Source organism: Vombatus ursinus, unplaced genomic scaffold (assembly GCF_900497805.2).
Source record: "Vombatus ursinus unplaced genomic scaffold, bare-nosed wombat genome assembly UNPS02014808.1, whole genome shotgun sequence".
Classification (NCBI taxonomy): Eukaryota; Metazoa; Chordata; class Mammalia; order Diprotodontia; family Vombatidae; genus Vombatus; species Vombatus ursinus.
The window spans coordinates 6117086-6143714 of NW_020954586.1; the positions used below are offsets into that span (position 1 = coordinate 6117086).

At 41.4% G+C, this 26629-nt stretch overlaps 1 protein-coding gene across 1 annotated transcript in view; it reads right to left on the reverse strand.

The window, feature by feature from the left end:
* Window positions 1–952: 952 nt before the first annotated feature.
* CUNH3orf70 (chromosome unknown C3orf70 homolog) overlaps window positions 953–26629 on the reverse strand; it is a 49254-nt gene continuing 23577 nt past the window's right edge. Inside the window, exon 2 of the mRNA XM_027875363.1 lies at window positions 953–2841. Within this exon, the coding sequence (XP_027731164.1) occupies window positions 2285–2841 (557 nt within the window). The 3' untranslated portion in view covers window positions 953–2284. The remainder of the gene's footprint in view (window positions 2842–26629) is intronic.

Here is a 26629-nt window from a genome sequence, read left to right on the forward strand (position 1 = left end):
AGGACCTAGCCCAATGACCAGGTATGGCTGGTCTGTACTGTGGCAGAAGAGACGAGGCCAAAGAATGCTTCCCCATTGTCAACAGTGATCATCCATCCTCTGGCCACTGACGCCATGTTAGAAATTTCTCCAATTCTTGACCAATATGGAGAAATGACAAATATTTTATATGAAAGGCTATTGGGAAGAAACTTCAAAGTTTCTTTGAAGGAACAGAAATTAAAATAGAAATTCTCTTTGAACTCTATGGCTATTCTTGCAGGGGGAGAAAGCATACCAAAAAATGAATAATACGTGAGTGAAAAAATGTAAGAGTATTTCATAAAATCTTTTCTTCTTAGCTTGACATTTCAGGCCCTCCCACCACCTAGCTCTAGCCTCCCTCTCTAGTCTTTTTTTTCCTTTTACTCCATTCCACTGACTGAATTCTAGCTAAACTCAGCTTCTCAATCTCGTCCTGCTCATCTCCCACTTCCTGACATTACCATAGGCTGTTCCCTATGCCTGGAATACCCTCACATGCACCTCTGCCTGTCTAAATCTCTCTCATAGGCAAATCTCTTTCCTTCTCTGAGCCTCAGTTTCTAATTCTGTGAAATGAGGGGTTTAGACCAGCTAGTCTCTAAGTTCTCTGCCAGCACTAACATTCTATGGTCTTCCTTCAAGGCTCAGCCCAAATGCACCTCCTCCATGAAGCGTTCCCTGATCTTCCCTCCATACTTCCTTCCTCCTCTAATGTTCATAGATCACTTTGCCTCCCTCACACCTTACCCTGCATTACATTTATCTATCTACATAATACAACCCCCCTCCCCCAGGACACAATATGTTCCATGAAGAAAGGGACCGTTGGTTTTCATCTGGTATCCCTGACACCTAACAGTGTCTCACCTAGAGTGGGCCTTAAATTAAGTTAATTAATGTTTGCTCAACAGAAAGGAGTTAGATTGAATTCTCAGAACACAATTTTAATGGTTTTAGAATTTGCATTAAAATTCCATGCATCAAACTGCTTTGTCTTAATTTCACCAAAGCTGTTTTCAATCTTCCCATTATTATCCAATGAAGTAGGGTTAGATCAGCCCTCTGGGATTCATTCCTCACCTCCTCATGGCTGTGCCCACTTAGGCTTATTCATTTTACATTTCATGGATAAATTCTAATAGGGGGCAGAAGAAAGGCCCTGGGACTAGTTCTGCCATTAAATAGCTGTGACCTGGGCCGGTTGCTTTGCCAAAGCAGAGCCTCTGTTTCCTTATCCATCAAATGCAGGAGGTTAGATTGGTGACTTCTAAGGCCCTTTTGACCTCTGTGAATCTATGAATCATGAAAGCTAAGTGCACCTAAACAGCTTCCTAAAAATTCTTCCCAAGATTTTAAGGGGAAAGAAGAGAGAGGCCAGGATGATACTGGGCAGCCAAGCCCTTAGAAATATACAAAGATTTAAGATTCACCACTGTCCACTTTCTCCAAAATTAGCAAAGACTAGGGTTATATTACTCTAAGGATATGTGTTCTGCTTGGTCAAGAAGACAAATGTGGTTCTTGCTGGGACACTAGCGGTCCGGACAGGGCTCTCCCCCACCCCCATATTCCCATATGGAACATGAGGTGACATGTATGGATTGCAGCCAGGGGAACAGATGTCTATCCCAGATATCCACCTTCTACTGTCCCTCTTACCTCTCCAGGAGCTGGTCAGGACCTAGCTCAATGACCAGCTATGGCTGGTCTCTACTATGGCAGATACGGGACTTGGCTCTAGGCCCCCAACACCATCTTGGTGCCACTTTGAAAACCAACATGGCCTTTGGGGGAGGGAGGAGTGACTGGAACAAAACAGGTTGGCTAGAATAGAACTAGCTTTGGGGATGAAGAGGGCAGGGTGAATGGCTATTTACTGGGATCACATCGTGGATAAGTAGCGAGATGAGGCCAGAAGGCTGACCATGTAAAGGATACACAATGTCTCCTTTGCACTCAAGGAGTTCTTATAAAAGTCTTCATGATGCTTTGTAATCATGACTAAATAAGAGAGGGCCGCAACGTGGGACACCAAACATAACTGTAAAGTAAGAAAACTAGAATGTGATTATAAGCTTCAGAGAGAGTGCTCTGTCAGGCAGAGAAGCGAACCAGGGGACCCACGGAGGGCGTTACAAGTTCTCGGAGGTTCGGGACACAGTATAAAATGTCCACTGCGGTGGAGGGGAGAAATGGATTAGAGGTGGTGGCCAAAGCTTCTCCAGCAACAATCCCTGTGCTGCGGTTCCCTGCTAGTGTCTCACACGGTGGTTTCTATTGTTTCGATGACTTCCAAGTCAGACTGGGACGGAGACAGAAGGGTGCATTCATCTGGCTCCCAGCTGCTCTCTGGACTGTAATCTTCTTCTGAACTCAGCTCTGCCCCTTCCTCTGTGTCCTCATCACAGGATTCCATGTAGTGAGCCCCAATCGCATTGATCCCCGAGTCCTCAGAGGTCGAAGGAGAAGAGCAGTGATTTATTTTTGGTGTATTGCTCTCTTTTGAAATTAAGGCATCGTGTGCAGAGACCTCCTCGGGGCTCGTGGGGTGGGGGTGGGCCAGGGGCTGCTTCTGCACATAGCACATCTTTCCATTGATGCACTTGACTTGATAGCTGTCGATGAAGAGGTCGGAAATCGTGCAATACCTCGGGGAGTCACGGGGCAGGGGAGGCCGGAAGACGGATGCAAATTTCAAGAAGTGTTCCACGAGGGAGACGGAGATCTGAATGGTGTTGGTGGGCTCTCGGGGTTTGGCAGGAATCTCGGTGCTTGGAAGCTGTTCTACGGGGGTCATGGGCTGATACACATATTTACCTGTGGGGAACACAGAAAGAACAGGTGAGAACACAAAGGGTCATGCGTCGCTGTAGGGACCTGGCCCCCGTGTTGAAAAACCAAACTTGTTTTGTCAGATATTTCAGGAAAAGCATCTCTGAGTCAAATATTGTAATGTGAAATTACTACAAATTTGTTTTTTAAAAAAACTAGGCAAAAATGTTTTAAAATAATAATAGTAGGCAACAACTTTCATTTAAAAGATCCAAGACTTTACAGAGCCTAATTCAGTCTTCTTTGTTTTTTAGCAGTACTGTAAAAAAATCAGAAGCTGTGTGGGGCAGTGGAAAGCACGCTGGCTCTGAAGACAAAGAACCTGAATTCAGAACTTGCCTCTGATGCTCAACTTGCCTGTGTGATCTTGAGCAAGTCACTTCATCCTTTTCAGCCTCAGTTTCCTAATCTGTAAAATGTGAGCATTGTATTAGATGACTTCCAAGGTCATCTTAGAGCTCCATAGCTATGACCTCATGCTCTTACCTACCAGTCCAAAGCCTCCCCTTTGGAAATAATCGACATGCCTTAGGTGGCATCAGTGACATTAATGTCGTTTTGAATGCAGTTCAATCTATTTATGTGATCACACCGTGTTTCTTTCCTTTCCCTCTTCTGTCATATAGACCACAGGTGCAAAAACCAACAAGCATTTACTAAGCACCTACTATGTGCCACGCTCTGTGCTAGACACCAAAGATGCAAAGTCAGAAATGAAACCGGCTTAGCTTACATTGTCTCAGGGGAGAACATGTGTGAACACAATTTTGCAGGGTGGGGGGGAAGGAATTGGAAGGGGGAGGGGGAAGTGTCAACATTCACAAAAGGGAGGAGTTCAGGAAAGCTTCGTTTACAAGGTGGTCCATCATCTGAGCTTTGAAGGGAGTTTTGGGCCCTGAGTCACAATTGCAAATTGATCTTTTTTTTTTTAATTTTCCTTCCCCAAATAAAACGAGAACTGGTGAAGACACAACTGCTTTATCACCACATTTTCCAGTTTTAGTCCAATAAAAAACATGTTGATCATTTTTTTCATAACTTAAAAAAATTATGGGAAAGTTTACTGTATTATGTCTTCTTTTTTTTTTAATCTCTGATGTTCATAGTATGTCAGAGCTATAAAAGACCGTGGAGGCCATCCAATCCAAGCCCCTGATAAAACTGAGGCACAGATGCAGTGGCTTGGTCCAGGTCACACAGTTCAGTAAGTGGCAAAGCTAAGATTTGAATGCAGACCCTGTCATTCCAAATATGGAATTATTCTCCCTCTCAGATTTCTTCAAAGCTCAGTTCAAGGGCTGCCTCCTACAGAAAAGGGGTTTTCCTGACCTCCTTCCCCTCCCTCCAGCTGTTCCTGCTCTTGGTCCCAAAACAATTGCTTTCTATTTACTATGCATACTTTTTTGTAAACAATTATCTGTGTACTTGTCATTTCCCCCATTGGAAGGTAAATTCTTTGGTCAATAGACAGCTGCTGTGTTTTTGTCTCTGTGTCTCCAGCACCTTGGACAGCACCCAGAACACAGCAGGTCCTTAGGCATGGTCCAACACCTGTCATACCACCTAATTCTGGAGGGGAATCAGAAAACAATCTAACAAATATTGCAATGAAGCAGCATTTCCCCATTACTTTCTGACCAAGAGGAAGAAATTCCTGGTGGGCTGTAGAATTAAAGAACTGGAAAGGAGCTTAGAAGTCATATAGTCCAATCTCTCTCTAGATGCACAAATCCCCCAACAACTTCCCTGGCAGCAGGTCATCCAATATGTGCTTGAATACTTGCATACAAATCACTACTTCACCTCACAAGGCTCCTTGTTGCACAGCATTCCCAGTTAGGAAGTACTTACTAAAATGAAGCCAAGATCTGCCTCCCTTTATCCTCATAAAATTTCAGCTTCCTAGATCCAGTCCATGATTCCCCATTTTCTGAAACTCTATGCCATAAAGTTTTGCTAACTTTTGCTTTGTGGCTGAAAAAAATGGCAAGATATGTTCATCTCCTTCCACCCAAACTGGTCTCAGCTCTGTTGCCTGGAGCTCCATGGAATAAGTTTGACCTTCATTCCACATGACATCACTTCAAATATTTAGCTAACCCTGACAGTCTTTGTCTTCCTCAGGCTAAATGTCCCCAATTCATTCAGCTGTTCCTAATATATGAGATGGCTTCCTAAACCTCAACCATCCTAAATGACCAGCTCACGAATGCATTTCAGTACACACATGTCCATCTGAAGTGTGGCACCCCCAAGCTGAACACACATGACTGAGCTGCCTCTTTTTTTGTTCTGGACATGATTCTTCCATAATTCAGTCTAACATCTGGAAACTGAGGGCAGGGTGCCCATCAATTGGGGAATGGCTGAACAAGTTATGGTATATTATGGTGGTGGAATACTATTGTGCAGTTGATGATGAAAGATGGGACAGCTAGGTGGTGCAGTGGATAGAGCTTCAGCCTCGGAGTCAGGAGGACCTGAGTTCAAATCCATCCTCAGACACTTGACCCTTACTAGCTGTGTGACCCTAGGCAAGTTACTTAACCCCGACTGCTTCACCAAAAAGCAAAAAAAAAAATGATGAAAGGGATGGTTTCACTCATTTTACAGATGAGGAAACTGGAAATATCTGTACAAATTGATGCAAAGTGAAATGAGCAGAACCAGGAGAACAGTTTACACAATAACACTACCATAAAGATAATCAACTTTGAAAGACTCAGTAATTCTAATGAACACAATGACCAACACAATTCCAAAGGACTCATGAGGAAATAGGCTATCCACCTCCAAATGGAGAACTGATGGATTGAAAGTGTAACATTAAAGCTTTTCTTCTTCTTCTCCTCCTACTTCTTGTCTCTTCCTTTTGCTGATCGGGGGGATATAGCTAATATGCAAATTTATTTTGCTTAATGATACATATATGTAATGGTTTTATTTTTCTTGACTTCTCATTGAGAATGGGAGGGGGAAAATTCTGAAATTAAAATAAAATTGGATGGAAAAAATACGGTTTAACATAACATCAGAGTCACCTCCAGCTGTTGTCCCAAGCTCACATTCTGAGAAAATCTCTAAGTCTTTGTCATGTGAACAATTGCTGTCAATCTCCTTCCTTCTAGTCCATTTGAAATTGACTTTTTTAGCATAAGGGCAGGACTTTATTTATGGTTAACCCTCTGGAATTTCATCTTGTTTGATCTGGCCCATCTTTCCCTACCAAACCTTTTTGTATCCTGATTTTGTCATTCAGAAAATTAGCTTTGCTTCTCACCTCATCGATACCTCAAATTTTGATAAGTTGTGAATCTATTTCCAGAATTGCTATTCTAATAATAGAATCAGACTCATCAGAGCTGAAAGAGACCTCAGACACCTTCTAGGCCGGGGATTCTTAACCTGGGGTCTATGCCTTTCTTAATTTTGCGCCTTTCTGCTGAGACTGCCCTCGATATATCCTGTTTATAGTTTGTTTGTACATAGTTATTAGCATGTGGTCTTCACCATTACTGAATAATGAGCTCCCTGAGAGCAGGGACTGGGTTTTTGCCCTTTTTTGTATCTTCAGTGCTTAGCACAGTTCTATCACACATAACAGTTGCTTAATTAACACTAGTTGATGAATGACTGATTTTGATATTTCAATCACTGTATTTCAATATCATTGGTTTCCTCTATAATCCCCTGTATTTTACGCATTTAAAACCTTGATTCTGTGAATCATTCTATGATTCTGTGAAGGGCTCAATTAAATGTCATCTTTCCCCAAATTTCAGGCTTTAGCCCAATACCAGAAACATTTTGACAACTTTTACTTTGTAACTTTTTTTAAAGGGCAGCATGTCCATCTTCATTATATTAAAAAAAGTGTGTTGGTGTGTGTGGCATTTGGAACTAGACAAGAACTCAGAGGCCACCAAGCTCAGCCCCCTCATTTTCTAGGTCCAGAGGTGCAGTGACTTACCCAGGGTCATATGGGGAAGAGCAGAGTTGGGATCAAACCCCGGCCCTCTGACTTAGTGGCAGCCTTCTTTCTCCTGTACTACATTGCCTAGAATCCTAAGGGGCCATCAATAAAGAGATTACTTGTCTTTAACACTCTAGGAATTTCCTTATAAGGACTTTTATTCTAAGTAGACTTATTTCCTATATAAAGATGAATTGAAAGGGGGAAATCAATGAAATTCTAGTACAATAAAATTTGTGGCCAAGTAAAGAAGTCAGTCAACAAGCATTTATTAAGCACTTTTATCTACCAGGCAGGGGCAGCTAGGTGGCACCATACTGCACAGAGCCCCGAGCCTGGATTTTGGAAGACTCATCTTCTTGAATTCAAATCTGACCTCAGACACTTACTAGCTCTGTGACTCTAGGCAAGTCACTTAATCCTTTTTGCCTCAGTTTCTTCATCTGTAAAGTGATCTGGAACAGGAAATAACAAACTACTCCAGTATCTTTACCAAGAAAAGCCTAAATGGGGTCATGAAGAATTGGACATGACTGGAAATGGTGAACCACAACCACAACCACTATCTACCAGGCACTGTGCTAAGGGCTGGTGACTCAAAAAAAGACCAAAAGTAAAACGCTCTCAAGATCTTGTATTCAAAGCGGGGAGACAACCTGAATGGCCTTGAGCTCTTCGTTCTATGAGCCCCATTGGCTGGGGGTGGGTCTCCATCATTACAGAAGGGACTTCTAGTTGGACCTCTAGTCCAACCCCAACCTGAATCCTCAGTGGATTCTACAACCATCTCCAATAAGGACAGACAACTCTTGGACAAAGAACCAATTCATTCTCTCCCAAGGCAGTCCCCTTCATCTTGGGATGGCTCTAATATCAAGGAATTTTTTCCTTAAGGTGAGTCAAAATTTGCTTCTATCTATTCATCCTAAAATTTGCCCTCTGGCAGAATAAATATAATCCCTCTTCCCTATAACAACCCTTCAGGTATTTTAAGACACTAATTATACCTCCCTCTCCACATCTTCTCTATTTCAAAGAATAAATCAATTTAACTTTTTCTTTATTCGGTATCAATTTAATGAAATATTATCTGTTGGGAACAGTACAGCAAATATGTCTCAAAGGCTTGAAGGAAGCTCAAAGGGTATTTGGCCCAAGCCCTTCATTTCATATATAAGGAAACTGAGACCCAAAGAGAGGAAGTGATTCGCTTAAGGTGACGCAGGTAGGATCATAAATCAAGAGCTGAAGGAATGCCAGACGTCACGGAGTTCCACCTCCTCATTTTACAGACAAGGAAACTGAAGTGCACGGGATTGAAGCGACTTGCCCAGGTCATGCAGAGAGTGCAGGGCTGGCCTTCAAACCTGGCTCATAGGATCCTAGTCTAGGAGCGGAAGGGACCTCAGAGGTCAGCTAGCCTAACCCATTCATTTTCCCAGAAAAGAGCAGGGGCTTGCCCACAATCACACTGGGAATAAAACATCAGAGGCAGGATCTGAACTCAGGTCCAGTGCTCCTTGCACAATATTACACTGCTTGTCAATATGAGGTGGTGGAAAGAGAGCTGAGAGCCTGGTCAAACCCAAACCTCAGCTTGAGTCCCATCTCTACCTTACTAACCAAGGAACCAAGGGACGGGTGAGTTCTAATCTCTCAGAGCCTCAGTTCTTCCATCTGTAAATGGAGGCAATAACACCACCCTCTCTCCCAGAGTTGTTGTGTGGTGGAGATGGTCTTGTAAACTGGTAGCTATTATTATACATCCTAAAAATGCCTTTTCCCCCCTAAAAAGGTAGAAGAGGGAATTGGAAAGTCCTAGTTTCTGTCCTGAACTCAGTTTACTTGTTGGCAAGCCCATTGGGTGACAGGGCCCTTGCTGGTTACTCCTCACCAGCAGGCAGAGTTTCCACTGAGCAGGTTTTCACCAGAACCCTGATTCAGCACGTTTCTGGCCCAGCACACCAAGCAAATTTTCTTCTTGTGTTTCAGTGTGTCCAGATGTCCTCCTGGTTGTCCTGCCTATCACACCACAGACAACCTGCTCCTAGAGTCAGAGAAAACAGGAGGCTGACCTGGGAGCAGCAAGCATAGGCTTTCACCACTATATCTGGGTGCTCCAAGGGACAAGTACAGACCTCTGAGTTTAACCTTCCACTTAACTGAGCAGGCAGCCCATTGACAAGCATTTACTGTGTACAAGGTGCTGTGATAGGCACTGGAGGTACGGAGACAAAAATGAAATGGTGCCTGCCCTGAAGGAGTTTACATTCACCATGTATGCTTGTAATAGACTAAATATATACAAAATAAATTGGTAACAAGTATTTATTAAGTGTTTATCGTGTGCCAAGCACTGTGCCAAGCACTGGGCAAACTGATACAAGAAAAGAAAGAATCTTGCCCTCAAGGAGCTTACATTCTAATGACAGAAGACAGTACACAAAAGAAAGCTGAAAATGGAAGGATAAGAGGGGGTACCCAGGAGGCCTGGAAGGAATTCACCAATGACTTAATTGGGGGGAGGGCAGGCTGAACTAGCAGCTGTGAGGATCAGGCATCATGTATGAGTTGACAATTGAGCTGAACTTTGCCAAAAAACCAGGGGCTCTATCAAGCAGAAGTGAGGAGGACAAGGTGCATTTCAGTCCTGGGAACAAACCAGGCAAAGGTGTGGGGGCAGGAGATAGAGGCAGGTGACTAGGGAGGAGGAGCAAATGTTCTAACTTTTGGATTCAGACTTTCCAAGGCAATAGGGCATCTCAGAAAACACCTTTGCTGGGTAGCTTGATGGCTCAGTGGATAGAATGCTGAGGAATGCCTGGAATCAGGAAGACTCATCTTCACGAGTTCAAATTTGGTCTCAGAGCTAACTAGCTGTGTGACCCTGGGCAAATCACTTAACCCTGTTTGCCTCAATTTCCTCATCTGTAAAATGAGATGGAGAAGGAAATAGCAAACCGCTCCAAATGGGGTCACAAAGAGTCAGACATGACTGAACTGAACATTTGGGGGCAGCTAGGTAGCATAGTGGATACAGCACCAGCCCTGGAGTCAGGAAGACCTGAGTTCAAGCCTCTGACACATAACACTCACTAGCTGTGTGACTCTGGGCAAGTCACTTAACCCCAATTGCCTCACCCAAAAAAAGAAAAAAAACAACCAAAAACAGAAAACACCTTTGCTTTGAGCTAATTATTTCCATTGGCTAACTATTCAAGCAGGAGTTCTTAACCCCTTTGGCAATCTGGGGGAGCCAATGTACCCCTTCTCAGAATCATGTTTTCAAATGCATAAAATCAAGTTTGTTATTGTTCAGTCACTTCAGTCATGTCCAACTTCGTGACCCCATTTGGGGTTTTCTTGGCAGAGATACTGAAATGATTTGCCATTTCCTTCTCCAGTTCATTTTACAGATGAGGAAACTGAGGCAAAAAGGGTTAAGGGACTTGCTCAGGGTATATGTCTAAGACCAAGTTTGAACTCAAGTCTTCCTGAGAAGAGTCAGACATGACTGAAACAACTGAACAGAGGTCAATGGAATTCCTAAACTATCCTCCCACCCCCACCAAACAATGAAATCAGCAGCTGTCCAATTAGGTGAAAACACCAGCATCAGGCACTCTTCGCAACTGTCCAGAAGATGCTATACTTCCTTCTTGAGGGATGGGACCCAGGGAGGAGAGGAAATATTCTGAAATGAAGAGATTGTATTTGGGAGAAACCTCTCTTTGGGCTGATGCCCTAGTTCCCATCCCCCAGGACTTAAATTAAATTCATGCAAGCCTAATGAGGTTCCTGCTGGAGACCCAAAAGAAATTTCATGTGTGGATCACTCTGCTCCCTTCTGGGTTCAGGGGAGAGGGGATCGTAGAAGTACCATGGAAGGCTTCCAATTTGCCAAGGGCCAGAAAGGACAGCAGACTGCATTGTCAAGGTGGTGGGAACAATGACAAAATTAAAAACCAAGCGCTTTTGTGTGCTTAATGATTTTTGAAAATTATTTGCAACACTACTGTGAAATCTCTCCAGGCCCTACCTGGGTAACGCTCTTAGACTATCAGTTACAGACGTATTGCTGATATGCCTCAGCAAAGTGCACTTGCACACCAGGGAGCTCCCCATACTCATGAAATCAGAGATCCAGACTAAAATAATTTTGTTTGCAAGATTTTAGGCAAATCTTTCATCCAAGACTGATGACAGAATCACACTCGGGGACTCATGGGGAGAAAAATAATAAGCAGTGGAAAATAGGAACCTTGTAGAGTGATTCCAGCTGAGAATTATGGGTAGAAGCATTCAAGGTAACCCGGCCAGGGGCAGCCGAAGCTCCCCCCAGAGAAGGAAGCCACATGGTCAGACCGCTGTCATTCTGGATACTCTCCACTGGGGCTCATTGCTTATACTGGAAACAATCAGGGCCTCCCAGAACATAGGGGAAGCAATGAGCTCACGGATATTCTCAGTCATCATCTCAGAAGTTTTTAAAAAATGGCATTAATAAGGAGGAATCAAATAGGATTTCTATGAATTACTCCTTGTACAAACCTCAGGACTGAGATGTTTGGCAAGGTCTTCTGGATGCACCAGGTGGCACAGTAGATAGACAGCTGGGCCTGAGTTCAGATCCAGCCTCAGACACTAGCTGCGTGACCCTGAGCAAGCCACATAACCTCCGTATGCCTCAGTTTCCTAATCTAGAAAATGGGGATAACATTAGCACCTACCTCCTCGGGATGTTGTGATGATAAAAATATTTGTGAAGCACTTTGCAAACCTTGGTAGTGGTGGTGGTGGTGTTTCAGAACAAACAAGTACTACAAACTTTTTTTGGTGAAATCCACAGTAATATTTTTAAGAGCTGCATCTAACCATCTATGGGGGAAAAACAAAGTGGATGAAAAATTCATATTGCCCACATCATGACGTGTAGCAGGAAGGTCACTGATGTAGTTCATATCCATAATTATAATACAAAGTGTTGCAAAAGCTCAAAATTGCACTAAGACTTTTGGGACACTGAATATATTTACATATGATATACTATATATTACAGTATATATGTTCATGAATAATATAAGAAGATATACTGTGTATGCATACATGTACATATATATGTTCTAATATATACATATAAGAGATGTATGCTCACTAAAGACATTTTTCTTTTTTGCAAGGCAATGGGATGAAGTGACTTGTCCAGGGTCACACAGCTAATAAGTGTCAAGTGTCTGAGGCCAGATTTGAACTCAGGTCTTCCTGAATCCAGGGCCGGTGCTCTAAGCATTGTGCCCCTTAGCTGCACCACCACACTCCAAAGACATTTTCCTGTGTGATACAAAAAATCCAGCTGAGATGATCAGGGTCAAGGAAGGAATCCTTCCCAATGGATCCTGAGATCTGATTCTCCAGATGCTCCTGTTTGTGGATGATATCATGCTGATTGCAGCAAGCCCCATGGCATTGAAGAACCTCATGAAAGAGATCTCTAATCACTCCTGTCCATTCACACAGGGCAGACCAAGTGGATGAAGAATATCTATTGGCCATATTTCAGTATACATCTGGAAAGTCATACTACAGAGTTTGCCCAACAGTATATCTTAGATACACAGTAAATATGGACAGTGAGCTGGGTCCAGAATGACAATCGAGGAGGAGAGTGGGCTGGATTCCTTTCAGGAAATTGAAAAGTTCCTTTACTTATCCCAAGCTTTCCATGAAAGCAAAGGCCCATCTCTCGAATATAAACATTTTACCTGAATTACTCTCTGGCCATGAGATAGGGAACACCACTGCCTCCAAACAACAAAAGGTGAGCATCATACCGAGGGCAATGAAAAGTGCATAGCATGTGTGAGTAGATTGCCACATAGAACCCATGAGGAGCTCCAAAGAAGAACAGGAGTGAAGGACCTCATCAAGGAATTGCATGAAAATGGGCTGGTCACGTGGCAAGAGAGAGGGATGGCAGGTGAACAGCCCACGGGCACCACTGGTATTCTCATGATATCAGAAGAAAGGAAGAATGGCCTCCAACACACTGGGAGGAGCCTGCATGGGGAACTTTGGGGAGAACATGGACAAGATAGCAGGAAGGAGACAGACATGCACGGATTATGTTCCTTCCATCATTGGAGGGAACTCCTGAATCAATGAGATTGCAGGTCCATTAGGAGTTTTGAGTGTAAACATACACACACATGCATATATATACATATATGTAGTCTGCATGTGTGTATTACCAGAAAATAGATGAGTTGGTCCCAGAATTGAGCAGCACAAGATCATCATGGATTGCTTATGGGAAACTATGTCTTGACTTCAGTGATCCCCAACTACTCACTAACACAAAAACCCATCCTTTAAAAACAAATATCATCCTGGTGATAACAATCTGGCTACAAATCATGGAACACCATAATCTCAGAAGAATCAAAATAACAGGGACCTCCAAAGGCCAGTGGAAAGACACACGGTGGGCATACCTAACAAGGCTGTAACATATTACTGACCAAGACCTAGGTGTGAAAATACTGGATGTTACTCTTGAAATACTGGAAGAACCCAAGGGAGATGTGTCTAGCATGTTAGATGGTCTTCATTGAAGCTATAGGAAAACATGGAGAAGAAATACCTTTACAGAGGGTGTTGTAATCTGTGACTATGGAGGGAAATAAAATCACAGGTCAAAGTTTCTTCTTTCTTTTTGTCTGGACCTGTGATTTTATGGATCAAAGTAATAGAGAATTCTGGGAGAAGTGAGCAGGGTCTTTGATGTGCAAATTGACCAAGCTTCTAAAACTTAACACAATAATCTAAAAAAAAAAATTAAAGTAAGGAGAAAAGGATGACCCAATGTTAACTTACTGTATGTAAAGAGGCGGTAAGTCTCCTATAGATTATTAGAGTTACTGGGAAAACAAACACAGGCTAACAATTTGAGGGAAGAATTCCTTCAAAAGGAAATAGATACACATGTATGTTACCATGTAGTATGTAGTTGTGATATGCCATGTGTAATGTGATATATAAAGTGACATGTAATGAAGCATGTTTCACATCTTTTACTAATTCAAAGATTAATTGTTGAATAAATTAATGAATGGATGATTGCAAGTTGTTAGCAGGAAGTAGCCAAAGGATAATAAGTGTAGAGTTAAGAGTAGATCAAGTTTACAAGGAAACTACAAAGATCATGGCAATGTTGAAGGGCAGACAGTAGAGAGGGAGGAATAGTCTGAGTTCACTATCAGCAGGCTCGCCTCGTCTCTGGGTGGGGATTAACAAGGGAATGGAGATAAGAGATGGAACATCACAAACAGGGAACAGCGATTATACCAATTTGGCTGGAATAGAGTGTGTGAGAGAGTGACATGAAATAATTAAGGAGATACAGGGTGGGGCCGGGTTGTGAAGGGCTGTAATACTGTTCTGAAGGATATACGTTCCATTCTAGAGATGGTGGAGAGCCAATGGAACTTCCTGAGCCAAGGAGGGCCACAACCAGCCCCTGTGACTTTAGTATCCATTTAAGATGAACTGGAGAGAGGAGAGCCTGGAGGCAGAGCTACCAGTTAGGAGACTATTACAATAGTACAGGTAAGATGTGATGAGGTCTGGAAGCAGCATGATTGGGGGGGGGGGGATGTCAATAGAGAGAGGAGATGAGACTGAGGGACGTTGTGGAGGTAGATTAAGTAAAATTTGGAGACTCATTGGATATGGAGGTGGGGAGTAAAGAGGGAAATGTTGAGGACGGCTGCAAACCTAACCAGAAGGAGAATGGTGCCTTGACAGAAATGGGGCAGCTAAGAAGTATGGAGAGTTTTAGGGCAATGATCATAACTTCTGCTTTGGATGTGGCGAGTTTAAGATGCCTAAGGAATATCCAGTGGGAAATGTCCAACAGGCAGATGGTGACAATAATACTAGTCAACATTTATCTAGCGCTTTAAGGTTTGCAAAGTACTTTACAGATATCTCATTTTATCCTCACAACAACCATGTGAGGTAGGTGCTATTACTATCCCCCTTTTATAGATGATAAAACTGAGGCTGAGAAAAAAAAAAGAAGTGACTTGCCCAGGGTCACACAGCTATACTATCTCACTTTATCCTCACAACAACCCTGGATTCATCCTGATTATTAACCCTATTATTCCCACTTTACAAATGAGAAAACCAAGGCACAGAGAGGTTAATGCAACTTGAGCAGTCATACAAGTAATAAGCAACAGAGGCAAGGTTTGAAGCCAGGTCCTCTAATTTCAAATGCAATATTCTTTCTACCACACAAAGCCAAGAGGGAAACTGCAGGCCCCATCAGAAACAACCTGAGCCCAAAACACAGGTATTGGGGTCTCTCCAGAGCTAAGACTAGGCACATATGAGCCCTGCCTGGGCTAAGTGGGAAAACGGCTGCCCTCCCCCACCTCTGAGATTTCACCACACTGAGCGGTGTTGTGATAGCGGCACTAGAAAACCATTGCTATTATCCACTACAGCAAATTTCATGGCTGTTGAGTTTCTCTGGCTTAAGGGTCCGGCAAGTCATTGCTTCCAATGTCAAAATCGATGCACTTTGCAGTACTAGATGCAGCAGAAAGAATATTTAAATGTGAGGGCTTCTCTGGTGCCAGACACTCTTAAGTGGCTGTCCGTTTCCTGAAACTCCTTTCCCAGAATGCTCCACTAAGAGGCAAGGTCAAAAACAGACAAGGTCTTTCCAATGTTTGGTACCAGCCCCAGGGGCTAGTTCCCAGCCACTGAGTAAAGATCAAGGGTCAGTAATCATTCCAAAGGAGATGGCATATTTTGTGTTTAATGCTGTTAGCTCTTTTCCTCCCAAAAGAATCCTGTGTTCTCTGTTCTATTCCCCAAGCAGATGAGGTTATGGGGGATAGATCTTTGGAGGCATCTCACGGGCACTTCCCCAAGGAGTGTGACCGTGTCAACCGATGCCTTGATGAAAGGAGGCAGAGAGCTCAAGATGATCGGATGCTTGGAACGCAAAGCACTACTGTTGAAAGAACCACACATCCCAATGGTCTAGAAAAGCAAGCTAGGTGGCCCAGTGCATAGAGCACTAATCAGGAAGTTTCATCTTTATGAGTTCAAATCCAGTCTCAGACACTTACTAGCTGGGTGACCCTGGGCAAGTCACCTAACCCCATTTACCTCAGTTTCCTCACCTATAAAATGAGCTGAAGAAGGAAATGGCAAACCACTCCAGTATCTCTGCCAAGAAAAACCCAAATGGGGTCATGAAAAGTTGGACATGACTGAAAAGGACTGAACAATAGTGTTAATCAAATGTCTTCTGAACCAAATATATATTCAAATATATTTTACAACTTAATCAAACCTGTGTGAAAATTGGAAGTATTAAGCCTAGGGGATTTCTTGATAGAATGGAACTAATTAGTAATGTGAGCACAGTACTTTTTTAAAAATGTATTTTTATTTCTTTAAATATTTCCCAATTACATTTAAAATTTTTTAACATTTTTTTAAATTTTGAGTTCCAAGTTCTTTCCTCCCTTCCACCCTTTGAGAAGGCAAGCAATATGATATCCATTATCCATGAGCACAGTCCTTTAAGAACTAAATATCCGGTGAAAGGTAAAACAGGGAGATGTGCTCATCAGAGGGATTGGCCACAGATATGGACAATGTCCAGCACAGAAGCCAAATGGAAGAGGGATTCAGAACGGATGGTGAAGTCCTCGCAGATGACATTGTCCTGATTGCATCTATCACTGAACATTGCAGAGACTCCTAAATGAGACCCATAATCGCTTACTCAAAAGTGCTGTAAGCTACTTGTATTAAAAAAATCCAAAATGACTTCAACTAATTGCTGAGCACCAAAGTTGAACTGAAATCATTCCTGAAATTAAGAAAACTTGCTCAGTTTTTCCTTCCTTCCTACCTCTTCCTTCCTTCCTCCTTCCTGTTTCCTACCTTCCTCTAACCTTCCCTTCTTCCTCATTTCCTCATTCTTCCTTCCTTCCTTCCTTCTCTTCTTTCTTCCAATGGCACTTATATTTGACCAGAACTTTGTTTTTCTGATTTGATGGGCATTTAAATCACCTCATCAATAAAGTGTTCCCATTTCATCCTTTTTTCCACTAAATCCCATTTCAAGAATGACTGTGAACAGCAGAGGCAGGAGACTACAAGGTCCAATGGATCTGATCACTATTAGATATTTGTGTTTAATTGTTCTTCATCATAAAGGAGGATTTCATCTGTAGTGGGAGTAGAAATGACTGTGTTGGGGGGAAAAAGGCATCAATAAAATGTATTTTTAAAATTATAATGGAGATTGAGTGAACTCTCATGATCTTCTATTTAGGGGTACAAGTGTTTTTTTCCAGTTAGAATATCCCTTTTTTTTGAGACTTGACAGCTTTGTTTGCCCAGAACACAAGAGAAGCAAAATAAAAATTGATTTGACGTCATTATATCAAAGTTTAATAAATTTCCATTGGCGGGTCATTTTGAAGACCAATAATCCACAGATCAACAGTCATCATCCTGAAGGAAAGTGAAGAAACAGTGGTGAAATTATAGAATCATAGCTTTAGAACTGGAAGAGATCTAAGAGACCATCTAGTCCAACCCCCTCATTTTACAAAGGAGGAAACTGAGGCCAAAAGAAGTAAGTTGTCTTGCCCAAGATGACACAAGAGGTGTACATCAAAGACATAATTTGAATCTAGGTCCTCTGATTCCAAATGTGGTGTTCTTTTCCACTACAACACAAACGACAAAGGCATGATATGGAGAAACACACTTGGAGCCTGCCCTTCGCTGGAGTTATGAAAACAGGGCAGATCCGGAGAAAAAGGATCAACTCACTAGAGACACTGAATGTCCTTCCCCAGAACAGGGACCTCAGCCCCAGCGCAGAGGTGCTGTAATTCTAGAGAACAGTCTAGATGTCTGAGGGGGGGAGCTCCCTAAAAGGAAGAGCTGCTTGATTCTAGCAAACCCAAGTTCCTTCCTCACTTGGGAGGCAGGAGGAAGAACATCTCAAACTCAAGGTAAGTGTGGAAAATTATGGAGATGCTTGGGGAAGGCTGGACTCACCACAGAGAGGACAGTATCTTGACTCCTTTGTGATTCTGTCAGTTAAATAATGCCTGTGCTATATTCAACGTTATGTTTACCTGAATGCTACATGGGAGAAGTAGGCATGGGCCAGATTCTAATGTTCTTGGGGGAAACCATAGGTGGGAGCACGAGCCAAAAACAGCATGACTATCGAGAAAGCCCCCGAACCCAAGCACTGTGTTGTCAAGGGCTGGATTGGATTCTTAGAGCTGCTTTGAATGCCATAGAATAGGGAAGCAAGGGTGGGCAGTTTGCAAACCATAAGGCAGAAGGAAGAACAAGTTGGTTGGGGGTGGGGATGGGTACCCCCTAAGGTCCTTTGATCACTGGGCTTGATTATATGAGGCTGCATCTGAATTTAAAGAAAGTAGAAACTGAAAGAAATATTACAGCAAAGGAAAAGAGAAAAATGGAAATTATCTAATCTATAGCAGAAATTAATTAAATGCAAAACAAAAGAATAAGTGAATCAATAAAAAGGGCTGTTTTTGAAAAGACTGATATCATTGGAAAGCTAGTAAGTTTAATCAAAAAAAGAGAGAAAACTCAAATTACCAAAATGAGAAAAAGATCACAACAAATGCAAAAGAAATTAAGAAAATTATCAAAGACTACTATGCATAGCTCTATGCTAATAAACTGAAGAACTTAAAAGGAATAGATGCATATCTACAGAAATATAAAATACTAAACTGAGAAAATGGGAAATGGATAACCTAAATAGACAGTATCAGAAGGAGAAATCTGGCAGGCTAATAATGAGCTGCCGTATTCAAGGGCAGGGGCACATGGAGTGGAGGGGGGAACATCAAAAAAGAAAGATTAACAAGCAAACTCTTTCAAACTTTCAGAAAGACAAGTAATTCCTATATTATACAGACTCTAGACGTAGAGAAAGACGGCATCCTACGTAATTCTTTCTATGAGGTCAAATAGTTAATGTTGAATTCCAAATGGATATTGGTGAATTTTTATGGCAAGCAAACTGGATGTCATTAAAGGACTAAATATCATTAAACAGGGAAAAATACCTATTCATACAAAAATATTCATGGCTACTTTATTTGTAATAGCAAAAAAAAAAAAAAAAAAGAAATGGAATGGCCATATGTATAACCACTGGGGAATGGTGGAATAAATTGTGGAATATTATTTGAATAGAACATCATTGTGCCATAAAATTACAAATACAGAAAATACAAAAACTCATGGAAGGATTTTATATGAAGCAATGCAGAGCAAAGACAGCGAGATTAGAAGAGAAATCTACATATTGGCTATAGCTATATCTTTAAAGGTCAACAGCAACAAAACTATAAAGATGCAGAAGGAAAAGAGATTGGAAGGCGGGGACAACAGCAAGAAAGTCATTATTTTGTTCATTTTTTTATGTAAATAGTTCGGAGTTTGAGGTTTTACTTTGTATATTAACAGTCTTCTTCCTCCCTTTGCTTATTTCTTTCACAACAATCCTTCCCCAATGTCTCCATTGTGGACAGTGATGACCTTGGGGTCCTTGCATTTCTGGTGCCCGACACATAAGAAGCACTTAAGAAAGACTTGCTGATTGACTGATTGATTGATTGATTGATTGATTAATATGCACGTGGATTATTCTCAGAAAGATGCTGAAAAAGGGAGAACGGTCACTGGAATAGAAGAGGAATGTGACCTGTGGTTTCACTGGCAATGGGAACTACCAGGTGAGGAATCTTTGCCTACAAACAAGATATAGACAAGATAAATTGGAGATGGTCAGAAGGAAGGCACTAGCAGTGGGGCATATGGGAACAGGCTTCTTGTAGCAGGGGGAATTTTAGCTGGAAGAGTATTCCAGGCATGGGGACAGCCAGTGAAAAAGCCCAGAGGTGGAAGATGGAGTGTCTTGTTTGAGGAAAAGCTTGGTCCCTGGCACATAGTAGGCATTAATAAATGCTTGTTGGTTGACTGATTGATTCCTGGCTTTGAGGCTGGCTCTCTAACCACTGATCTATGATGCCTCACTATAATAATGATCCTAACAAAAGAAATTTACTTAGCACTTTGGGAGACGGAAAAGTAGATCTAGTGGTCAATAGTTATCAACATGTAACACCACTTCAGGGTTACCTCCTCCCCCACCCCCACCGGGCATTCCCAGCTTTGCAGGTTGAGTCCCTTGATTGGGATACCAAACACCTTGGGGTATTTTCTCATTTGACTTTTGTGTAATCATTTCTATTTCAGGAGACGTTTTTCAGGCTGGTTACTATGAGACCATAAGGGAACACACTAACAACTGGATGACCTTGCATGGAGCTGTATCCCTAGAAACAGAAACATCTGGACAAAAACTGACGAATTCAGTTGGGCCCTATTTGGCATATCCAGATACTTGGAATAAAGAAGGGATTTTTTCAGTATTCATTCTGATGACCGATATCGTCTGGACCCAATCTGAGAGGATACCACTTGAATGCACCAAACAGATACGACGCATTCACTTATCCACTCAAGATACATTCACTTACACTTGCATTTATTATAAAACATGACCTCTAACCTCCCCCAAGATGCTGTAATGACTAGGACTTGAAGAAGGGAGGCTGATTTGCAGTTGGAGGCTAGAAGAATTCAAACTCTTGCAAGCAGGGACTGTCTTACTTTCATACTTGAGGGCAGCTGTGGTAGTGCAGTGGATAGAGTGCAGGACCTGGAGTCAGGAACACCTGAGTTCGAATCTAGCCTTAGACACTCACTAGCTGTGTGACACTGAGCAAATCACTTAACCTCTGCTGCCTCAGGTTCCTCATCTATAAAATGGGGCAAATAATGGCTCTTAGTCTCAGGGTTATTGTGAGGATAAAATGAGATCTTCCTAAACTACTTTGCAGCCCTTAGAGCACCTATGTACATGCTAGCCATTACTACTACCTTTGTATCATCAGTGCTTAGCGCATAGTGGGTGCTTAATAAATACTTGTTGAATGAACCAATAGAATGCAACAGGCAGATGGATTTTGTTTCTCTTGGCTTTGTACTTCCAACATTTAGCCTAGTGTCTGGCTTACAGTAGGCACTTACTAAATGCATGTTAAATTGAACAGAGCTGGATTGAAGAGAGGTGAGTGACTAGAGTTAGTGGACCAGTTATACCCCACTTTGTGTCCTTTTTAAATGAGCAATGCATAAAAATACAGGATTGGAGAGGGGTCAGGAAAATCTTATGTTGCTTCTGCCATTAACTCCACAAATGTGATCTAAAGCAACAGGTGGCTGGTGGCTCAGTGGTGAGAGTGCTGGGCCTGGAGTCACAAAGACCCAAATTTAAATCTGATCTCAAGCACTTCCTAGCTGTATGACCTTGTGCAAGTCATTTAACCTCTGTCTGCCTCAGTTTCCTCACTGTAAAGCAGATATAATAATAGCACTTCCTTCCCAGGGTCACCATCAGGATCAAATAAGATAATATTTGTAAAGCGCTTGGTACACTGCCTGGCTCATAGGTGCTATATAAATGCCTGTTCTCTGAGCCTGTTTCCTCACCTGTAAAATAAAATTTGCTCTAGCATAGGACTAGCTAAGGTCTCACTCACTGGTCACCCTCCCAAGTTCTACAATTGTGGAAGTCTGAATCTATACCCGCTTCACTTCCCCTGACTGTTGTGACTTCTCGGATTTTCTTCTACAGAAGGAAGAGGACTGGGGTATTTGTGCTCTGGAAAAATCAAAATATGTGCATTTTCACAAAAATCAGTTTATCATGCTATTCCTCTAGCAAAAGGAAACCTGACCCTCCCAACTCTCCCTATCTTCCATCTCCATGGCTTCAACCCATCACAACAGAGAACGGCTTCTGAAGACTTCTCTTCAGTCATTATATGTACTGCAGGGGAGCACTTTCTTGGTCAAGCAGCTGATTTTTTTCTGAGAACCTGAATATTTCTCAGGGGCTTAGGGAAGCATTAAGTGTTTTCCCTATATCTCCTTAACGGACATAATTAAAACAGTAGAAGGATACAAACTTGTGTTCTTTGTCCAATTCTAAAATAGTCCCTCTAAAATTGCTCATCTGTTTTTGGCATTATTATTTCATGTTAATCTCGTGAGTCAGGAATGCCTCCAAACATTTCCCAGCAAAACACCTTAAACAGCAACCAAGTGACTAATCAAGTTTGTGGCTTAGAACTTTATTTGAAATGCTATAAAAAGCGGGTTGGATTGTGTGTTTGAGCCGCCCATCTGTGCCATCAGTGGGGGTGAGAGGAGAGGAGCATGAAGAAAGCAGTCACCGAATAGCAGCTTTGGAATGGACCTCAGAGGACATTGGCCCCAACTCTATATCTCAATGAGAATTCCCTTGACAAGATGCCCAATGAAAGAGTTTTTACCAAAAAGCAGTCTCCTTCGAATGGGGGCCACTTCCTCCCAGGGCAGCTCGTTCTATTTTTGGATGGCGCTAATTGTTAGGAAGATTTTCCTGGCAACAAGCCTAAATCTGCCTCTTAGCAACTTCCCCTCATTCCTTCTGGTTCTGCCCTCTAAGGGCATCCAGAACAAAGTTAATTCTCCTTCCATGAGACAACCCTTCAGATTCCTAAGACACTTCTCCTGTTCCCCCCAATATCCTCTCAATCTTGGAGTACTGAGACCCACAAGCAATCTTTACAAAGGACAGAGCCAATCAGTGGCCCCTCTCATTGTGGGCTTAGCTGCTTAGCTGACTTTTTTTACCAAGGAATATTTCCTCCTTAGAGCAGAGTATATATAGTGACTTTGAGTCAACCTTTTTTAGGTTTTCCAGTGTTTAGTAGCATCTAGTACATGATTATTAACTGACTGACCCAAAGAGCTGCCTCGGCAACTGAAAGGGTAAATGATTGGCCCAGGATCACCCAGCCAGTATCAGAGGACAGATTTGGCTCTAAAGCCCTCTCTGTACCCACTCGGCAACACTGCCCTTCCTAAATCATATCCTAAAAAATTTGAAAGCCAAAGAAGATACCTTTCACAACTCTGGCTAGGGGAAGAATTCTCATTGGGAGGAGGTTGGGGAGGAAATTAGATAAAATAGACAATTGGGTCTTATAAAAATTTGAAGTTTCTGCACAAGAAAAATAAATGCAGCTAGAATCAGATGAGAAATAATTAATTGGGGGAAATCTTTGTAGATTTCTTTCATAAAGTTCAGATATGCAAGATATTTAAAGAATTGATATAAATGTATAAGAATGAGAGCCATTTGTTACTAGACAAATGACCAAAGGATATGAACAGGCAGTTCTCAAATGAAGAAAAGCAAGCTACCAACAACCAAACAAAAATGTTCCAATTGACTAAGAAAAATGGAAATGCCATCAAAGCAACCAAGTACGCATCTCACATCCATCAGATTGGCAGAGACGACAAGGGAGAAAAGAGCGATTGTTCCAGGGGTAATTTTGATTGAGCTGTGAATTAGCTCCACCATTCTGGAATTTAATATTGTTATTACTGTTATAAATTAGTAAGCCCTCCCATTTCTCCCCTACCCCATTAAACATTTAAAAAGAATGAAAGAAAACTTTAATAACAAATATGTATAATCAATCAAAATAAATTCCCACACTGGCCATGCCCAAAAATATATGTCTCATTCAGCGTGTTAAGTTCATGTCCTCTCTGGCAGGAGGTAGGTAATGTCCCTGGTCCTCTGGAATCATGGCTTGTGATTTCATTGACCAGAGTCAATGATCCTTTCCTAGTTGTTTTACTGTATAATGTTGTTCTCATTGTATAAATTATTCTCCTAGTTCTTCTCTCTTCACTCTGTATCAGTTCCTACAGGTTTCTTCTGAAACTGTTCATTTTGCTATTTCCTATGGTATGATAATATTCAATTGACAGTCACATAAAATAATTTGTTTAGCCATTCTCCAATAGGGAGGAATCATCTTAGTTTCCTTTTCATTGTTATTATGACAAGAAGCACTGCTAGAAATATTTCTGTATATGTGGATCCTTTTCCTCTTTCTTTGATCTCTTTGGGGCATAAAACTAGTAATGGTATCACTAAGTCAAGGGGAATTGCTTGTGGGAAACAACCAGATACATCCCCAAAGTCATTATATTTTGTATACCCAATGACCCAGTGATGCTGCTCTAAGGCATGGGCGCCAAGGAAGTTAAGGACTGAAGAAAAGGATGCATATGTACAAGAATATTTTTAGAAGTGCCTGGTATTGTCTCAAGGAACTAGAAACAAAATGGGTGCCCATCAATTGAGAAATGGCTGAACAAATTGTAGTATATGGATTACTGGAGATTTAGGTCATAAGAAATGATGAATGTGACAGATTCAGAAAATTATGTAAAGATTCATATGAATGGATACAAATGAAATGAGTGGACCCAGGAGAAAATGCACTTGACGACCACAAGAATAACGTGGAGAGAAACACCTCTTTGAGAGACCTCAGAACTCTGACCAAAGCAGAGGCCAATCATGACTTCCCAATGATGAACCATACCTCCCACCTTTTGGCAGAGAGGGGGTAGGCTCAAGGGGCAGAATGACACATGCAATCTCAAACATGGACAATGGGACCATTTGTTTTACTGGACTATACACATTTGTTTCAAGGGAGGGATTCTATTGGGGGTGGGGTTGGTGGGTAATAATAAACATAAAGAAAAAAACATCAGTAAAACACTTTTACATGCAGAGAAAAAAGACATGCAGAAAAGAACACAAATAGGGAAATTTATTACTACTTTATTCAATGATAGCAAGCTAGCTAGCTAGCTAGCATGGTTGGATGGCTGGGTGGATGAGTAGATAGATAGATAGATAGATGGATAGATAGATAGATAGATAGAGACACACACACATGCACACACAGTGTCCCCAAGGTCATAGTGCAAATTTAAGCTCCAACAACTTCAGAAGTATAAATGCTACAAACTTACAAAAAAACAAAATTTGAAAGGATTATTTATATATTTTACATTGATAGGTTTCTTATTAAAATACAACATAATTACCATCTTGTGCTAGGCATCTCTCTAATTGATTTCTAATCCTTGTAAAAACTTTCATCAACTATTAGCCAGTGACTGAAAGTACTGGGCTTAAGAACATCCCAGGACTGAGGTTTTGAAACATACATGACAGTTTTGACATAGTCCCACAAGAAAAAAGTCTGATGGAGAGAGATCAAGTGACTAAGGTGGCTAAACAAGAAGACATATCCTACCGATCCATTGGTCTGAGAAAAGTATTATCTAGAAACCGTCATATGCATAATGAATAGTGACAAGATGTACTTTCTTGTTAAAATTAAAATTTTGTTATTCAAAATTCACAAAACTAGACATGGGCAAAAGAAATATAAATAATCAAATGTCTGAATGATGTTTTCTATATCTGTAGCCTTTATAGTTCTGAAGTTATTAAAGCTTAAAACTACACTAAGACTTTTGGGACACCTTGTATATTTGTTTCAAAAAGAAAACCATATATAACAGTTCACAATTTCTCATAGAATTCTCTTCCCTTTGCTTATTTATATCTGGAAATGTTTGTTTGTTTATGCTTGCTAAGTTCATAATTTTAAAAAATTTAACCCACACACACACAAAAAATAAAAATTAAGTAAAACAAAGAATCAGTTATGTGCAGTGCCAATACAATTTTTTAAATACTATACAGCAACTAAAACATAGAAATAACAGATGTAAATGGAAGACTAAAATGCATAATATATTTTGAAAGGTCCTTAAGAGGATAAAAACATGTCTAAAGAAATTAAGAATAAACACTGATTTTAAAAAATCACAGAGTGAACAAAATAAATGCCTCTAGAAAGTGGGAGAGGGGGGAATCACAGGAAGAATTGAAATTAGATTTAAAAAGGAATGAGAGAGCCTCTCCCCCAAGATGGTGCCAAAGGCGAAGAAGGAAGCAGTTGTCACCCGCAAGGCAGAAGCCAAGTCCGAGGCCTGGGAGGCCAAGAAGGCAGCGTTGAAGGGTGTCAAAGTCACAAAAAGAAGAAGATGCGAACATCTCCCACCTTTGACAGCAGCCCAAACACCCTCAGAAAAGTGCCCCTTGGAGAAACAAGTTTGATCACTATGCCATCACTAAGTTTCCCTTGACCACTGAGTCTGCTATGAAGAAGACTGAAGACAACAACACCCTGGTCTTCATTGTGGATGTCAAGGTCGACAAGCATCAGATCAAGTGGTAAAGAAGCTGTATGACATCAACGTGGCCAAGGTCAACACACTGATCCGGCCTGATGGAAAGAAGAAGGCCTATATCCGGCTTTCTCCAGACTACGATGCTTTAGATGTAGCCAACAAACTTGGAATCATCTAAACTGTGTCTGGCTATCCCATCCACCTACAATAAAAAATTTTCCAGTCTAAACAAAAAAAGGAATGAGAGAAAATTATTTTAATGACCAATATGAAAAATATAATAAAACTTGAAAAATCAACACAACCACCAAAAGTGCATTTACTAGAGTGGAAAATAGAATCACAGACAACACTGGGCAGTTGGAAAAACAAACTCAAAAAGTACTTGAAATACTGAAAATTTTACCAAAAAACAATGCATATTCAAATGGTAGACTTTGAAGTTAAAATGCAGCTATCATAGGACAAGTACTGACATACTAGAAATTTAGAAAAACCAAAGAATCTAAGTACTAT